At 37.4% G+C, this 6,289-nt stretch overlaps 1 protein-coding gene across 1 annotated transcript in view; it reads left to right on the forward strand.

Annotated features, from left to right (window-relative positions):
* LOC105677984 (nicotinic acetylcholine receptor alpha1) overlaps nt 1–6,289 on the forward strand; it is a 174,353-nt gene that overhangs the window by 146,253 nt on the left and 21,811 nt on the right. The window contains exon 6 of the mRNA XM_012376914.2: nt 271–1,305. Within this exon, the coding sequence (XP_012232337.1) occupies nt 271–1,305 (1,035 nt within the window). The remainder of the gene's footprint in view (nt 1–270; nt 1,306–6,289) is intronic.

The following is a 6,289-nucleotide window of genomic DNA, read 5'->3' on the forward strand; positions in this document are numbered from 1 at the left end:
TATGTTATATCGCGTAATGCCGAAAGGCATATTACGCACTCCGAAATATTGCGATTGTTACTAATTAATCAGGATCGGTGAAAATTTACTGTGATTCCGCACGGATCGCAGAATTTACGAACGCACCTTCCACGCGATCCGAAATAAGTCAGCAAACACACAGTCGGCATGTTTTATGCATTCGTAAAATGTGATTTTTATGAGCGGTCCGTGCCGATATCCACGATTCCATTCTACTTATCTGCACGATCGTCCTTGCCGTGTTCTCAGGTCGACCTGCAGCATCTCTTGCAGTCCGAGGACTCGAATGAAATCGACGTTGGGATCGACCTGACCGACTATTATATCTCCGTCGAGTGGGACATCCTAAAAGTGCCTGCCGTGAGGAACGAGGCGTTCTACATATGCTGTGAAGAGCCCTATCCCGACATCGTGTTCAACATCACCCTGCGCCGCAAGACCCTCTTCTACACGGTGAATCTGATAATACCGTGCGTGGGCATATCCTTCCTGTCGGTGTTGGTGTTCTACCTGCCGAGCGACAGCGGCGAGAAGGTCTCCCTGTCAATCTCGATACTCCTCTCGTTGACGGTGTTCTTCTTGCTGCTGGCTGAGATTATACCGCCCACGTCGCTCACGGTGCCGCTGCTGGGCAAGTACCTGCTCTTCACGATGGTGCTGGTAACGTTCTCCGTGGTCGTCACGATAGCCGTGCTGAACGTGAACTTCCGCTCGCCCGTGACCCACCGCATGGCCAATTGGGTGCGGGTGGTGTTCATTCAGTTTCTGCCGCGGATCCTCCTCATCCAGCGGCCGAAGAAGGAGGAAGACGACGACGAAGACGAGGACGGCAACGGCGTCGGCATCGGCGCGAACGGTGACGCCGACGACGATGGTGTCGACGATGACGAGGACGACGACGACGATATCGAGGCGGCGAACGGCAAGCCGCCCGAGGGCATCCTCACCGATGTGTTCCATGTTCCAGAGACTGATAAGTACGACACGTACTACGGCAAAAGGTTCAGCGGAGAGTACGAGGTACCGCCGCACGGGCTGCCGCCACCAGCGACGAGGTACGACCTCGGCGCTGTCGGCACCGTCGCACCTTGCTTCGAGGAGCCCCTACCCTCGCTGCCACTGCCGGGGGCGGACGACGATCTCTTCGGCCCGGCTAGTCCCGGATACGCTCACGAGGACGTCAGCCCCACCTTCGAAAAGCCGTTGGTACGCGAGATCGAGAAGACCATTGACGATGCTCGCTTCATCGCCCAGCACGCCAAGAATAAGGACAAATTCGAGAGCGTAAGTGTCGCTTCTTTGTCTCTTTTACATTCGCTGCTTTATCGCGAGCTTGTTCACACCGTCGATTAATCGTTAACTGCAATTATATTGAATAATGACGACAAAACTGAAAATTATACAACGCTTTTTCCACTTTTATTAAAGTAGAATAAAACTTTCCGAAGAGCCGATAATTTAATTTTTGGTTTGTTTACCAATAAACATTTATAAATGCCATTCTTTCGCAGTATTTTCATGATATTTTGTAATATTTAATTTACGATTGTTGTTGATTTATATGAGTTTATGCGTGAGGAAATTTATCTCTCAGCGTGAAATAAATAAATTTAAATCATAATTATAATAAGCGGCCATATAATTGAATTTACACGTGTTCTACCATTGTTAGAAAAATTCAATCTTATAAAAATTCGATTAAAAAATTTATTTATTAATTTACGCGTGAAAGATCGAGTTTCGAGTACATTTTAAGAGTTTAATTCATTAAATACAAATGGCGAGATAACTAATTTATTTCAGTGCATATTGTAGAAATAATTCACGTATGATTTCTCGCTGTGTTGACGTTATTATCCAATATAGCTACAGAAAGCTTAATTGCGTACTCAATGCACTTTATACCGTTTATATATTCAGTAATCGCAAGGATCAAATCAGTAATTATGGATTATGGAGGATTATGGATTAAGAGATCGTTGCGTATATCGCAACGTACGTTATAGATCATCTTTTACCTTAAACTATTAATAACGCGTTGGGAACTGTGCGATCTGGATTATCATCGTAGAAATTGAAACAAATGCGTTTGACACATCCGGATTCATGAACGCGTATAGTCGTTTTACTATATCTGCTGTTCGTGCAAACAACATTCAGTGTTTAGAGTGATCAACATTTTGAGAGCAGACAGAACTCTAATAGCACTTGCGCAGAATAACATTTTGATTGGATGTTATCGCCGCGTGTTTTATCTCGACTGAAATAATTCGAGCGATTGCATCGAGGCGAATGTTTATTCAAAAATCAGCGACAACCATTAAATCATAATTATAATAATGTTCCGAACGCTGAGGACCTTTGATTTCCGTATAATTTAAATTTATATATTTTCACAAATATTTTCAACGCTTTTAACTTCCAATAATTATCATTATTACAACTTGAGAAGAATATCTCTGACTTTTCTCAACTGCTACTATTTCTCGTAGAATTTTGTTCCCTTAAAAATGAGCTGTGTATAAGAAACCGCCGAAAGTCATTAATTCGGATAAAACTTGGTAGATAAAGCTGCCTCAAGAGACATGAATAACGATACTCTCCATTCGTGCCCTATCGCCCTTTAAAGGTGTGACGTCTGACCTTAAAACCAAACGCCCACTTTTTCACGTAACTTTTAAACCGTATGAAGTAAGGAAGATGTTTGATATAAAAGTTTGTAATGACTAACAAACTTGCTTTAAATATCGGTCTGCTTTAAATATAACACAGTTGACATAAATTTTTAAATATAGTTATTATTATATTGTATTATCAGATCACGTGTAAACATATTTGCTTTGCAAGAAAACAATTTTATGCAATATCGTTGCTGTATTTAATGTATGTATCATTTTTTTTTATTTTCACTTTTGTCGTTCAATTATACATATATTTGTGATATCACACACAAAATATATGTATAATATTTATCATGGTTCTTTGTTGGAATTTTTTATCTTTAGAATATTTTCTGCAAGAGCTTTTAAAATTTTCAAAGCACTTTTATCCCAATAAATTGTTATATTCGCGCGAGCAAAGTCCAATTATTTGATAATTTTTGAATGACTACATCTCACAATTACATTTTAGTTTGTAATATCGCTAAAAGTAGTAAAAAATGCAAACTGTTCGATATGGTGACTGTTTCGTTTCATCCGGTACCAACGATGATTTATATATCACGAAGTTTAACGCCATTGAGAGAAAAGATCATTGCACGTTTTATTGCGCGTATTCCGAGGCGATAGCAGAGCGGTGGTTTCTGATCGTAATATACCGTGTGTTATCGCGGTGACAATGCGCGATGACAATAATGTCGCGTGTATCATACGTAACTGCTTTGTAATTCTGCATGCACAATGCAGTAAAATACCTCTCACTATCCAAGTTTATAACATTGTAAGAGGATTGTTTTCTATTTTTATTATCAAGAAAGTAAAATGATACTAAAATGAGCGAAAACTTTATCTCATCATTAAAGCGCGAAAATCTATGAATGATTCTCAAATCAAAAGCAAGCAAAAATTTTAAGTTTTATCATTTTAAGCTAATTGTAAGCTTGTATTTAGTTATTTATATGCAATTATGTTATTTAGTCTTTTTGAGACTAAAAAAGTCGTCTAAATGCATCATGCATCTAAAATGCGATAGTTCTTGCGGTATATCGAATTTTATAGCGTGTAACGTAACGCGCGACCCGACTCAAACGCATATTCTCTAGAGATTTGGAAATCTCCTTCGTAAAATCGAAGGAGCATCAACTTTGTCGGGTCTCAGCGATAAACATAATCCGTAGCAACAGCCACGAAATAACGACGCCAAAAATATTGAGAAAGGAAAAGTTAAACAAATAGAAAGATTTCTTTTCCGATTCTATGTCTTTTCACACATTATTTCGTACGCATTTATCGTATTGTTCTTTCAAGCGCGCAATAAAAATGAAATATCTTTACATTCAAATCGATCACCGCATAATCCGCTTTGTAAAATAAAACGCGTTATTCAAATCGTTGTGAATGAAAACGTGGACGGAATATTTAGTCTATGATTCACATAAGGTGAATTGACGAAAAGTTGATATATGTACATATAACTTTGTCTTCATTCGTAACATTTGAAATAAAATTTTTTCTACATGAATATGTAAAAAAATATTATCACTTTTTTCTAACTTTTCAATTGCGATAATTTTAATAATTTAATTGCAAATTAAATTTCTGTTCAAACAAAATTTATTCTAGATTAAAAAAAAATAGGTTATTATTTATTTTTCTTCGATGCTTAATTGGTGACTTTTATTTATTAAATCTTTTATTTTTTAAATAAAAATTATTAATATTTCGATATTTTCTTCAATAAAAATTGCTTTCTTGTTTTATTTCTTTTGTTAAATTTTGTTGAATTTTATGAATAATTCTATATATCCAATTTGGGCAAGACATCTTGTTGTACCACTCTCGTGGTCGTCAACTAAATTGGAATTCCGTGATCCCGGATACGACTTGATTTCCGAATACGTAGTTTGCCAGGGCGGATCTCCGGATACCCGGTGCCGTGGCAAGCCATGCTCAATGAAGCATCTCATTTAAAACCACCCCCAATGTCGCGTGCATAACTTATTTGCACAAAGTATACACCGGAGAACGCATTGCGGCAAAGTGCCGTTCATTGCCAAATGCCGCCCGTTTTGCGACAAGTGTATACACTTTCAAATGTACATACAGAGTGTTCAGAAAATCTTATCTTGCTAAATCTCGTTTATATGCAAAGGAAATTTTATATCACTAATTTTGTGACAGTTCCGATAAATCTAATTCATGCAATTGCATTAATTTTTTTATAAAGAAACTTCGTTTTATTTTATTTAATTTTCATCCTTGATTTAGAAATATCTATACAAAATAGAAATATAGCTTCGAATCAAATTTATTTTCACAATAACAGAATAACAAATTATTTTCTGAGAAAAAAAAATATCGTATTCAATTACATTGTAAATGCTGTAAAACGTTATTTTAAACACACAATGCGCGTGAGTACGTATAGCAAATGCATTATATGCTTATCGCTCTATGTAAGCTAGCATATAATAACATACACAGGACATATACGTCTCCAAGTATTCGTGAACGTAGAGTATGCAAATGCACTTGCGTGTAGTAAAGGATGGAGGATAATGCAGCAGCCAATCGCGTTGTTGTAGCCAACTTTTGGCCCGTTTGATAGAACCGCATAATGCTGCTCCATCTTGCTACGTGAAACCGTAAGATCACAAAAGAGATCGAGATTATCTTCTATGTAGATAAAATGGAAAATGAGATAGTCGATGTTGCTAAATTTTGAAAAAAATTCTGATTTTGTAGTGAAAAAATCGTTGGGGGAAAATAGTTAAACGTACAGAAATTGGCATTAAGTATTACTTTTTGATTAAATTTTATATTAATTTATTTAACTGGGGGGGCTTCTCCCTCTTTCAAATTGAAAATATTAAAATACTTTTAAGAGCAGAATTATATACAGAGAATATTTATTCTCTAATTAATTATTCCTGGTAAAATACATAATTATTTCTAATAAAATGCATAATCGCACACACACACACACACACACACACACACAAAAAAGCGGTAATAATAAAATTTTTATTAACATTAAATTCCTATCAATCGTTCTTAATCATTTTTGCATATTGCACACGTGGAAACTTAAATACATACCTTTCTACGGCGCGTTATTGGTTCGTTCGTTCTTTTGCATCAGTTTAGGAAGCAAGATTACATGCTAAAAGTGCTCTTAGAGCAAAAATGTTTCTTCTAAAAAGGGAAAAAGATACGCGGAAAATGGTGATCGAAGTGCTAGTAACGTTCTGTGCATTGTCCTCGTGGAAGAACGTATCATAAAAGTATTGAGTGACTGTTTTATCGTCTCCCCGGCTCCCCTCTTGTCGCAGTGGGAATCTAAGGAAGTCAATACACTCTTAGCAAGCGAGGGATCGATCGTCTCTTTTTCCCCGTGTTTCCGGATACAGCGCGTAGGTGATATAGTGTTGTCGCACGAGGGTGCTCCAGCGGATCATGTGAAACTCGTCTTATAGTATACAAACGCGAGTAACGGATACGCCTGACAAGTTGATACTAAACATGCGTGAGAGACTCTCGATTCAGAGGACTTTTCCATCTTTATGAGAAATATATGCGGGACAAACAAGACATTTTCGTATGCGAGA

Source organism: Linepithema humile, chromosome 1, assembly GCF_040581485.1.
Source record: "Linepithema humile isolate Giens D197 chromosome 1, Lhum_UNIL_v1.0, whole genome shotgun sequence".
Taxonomy (NCBI): Eukaryota; Metazoa; Arthropoda; class Insecta; order Hymenoptera; family Formicidae; genus Linepithema; species Linepithema humile.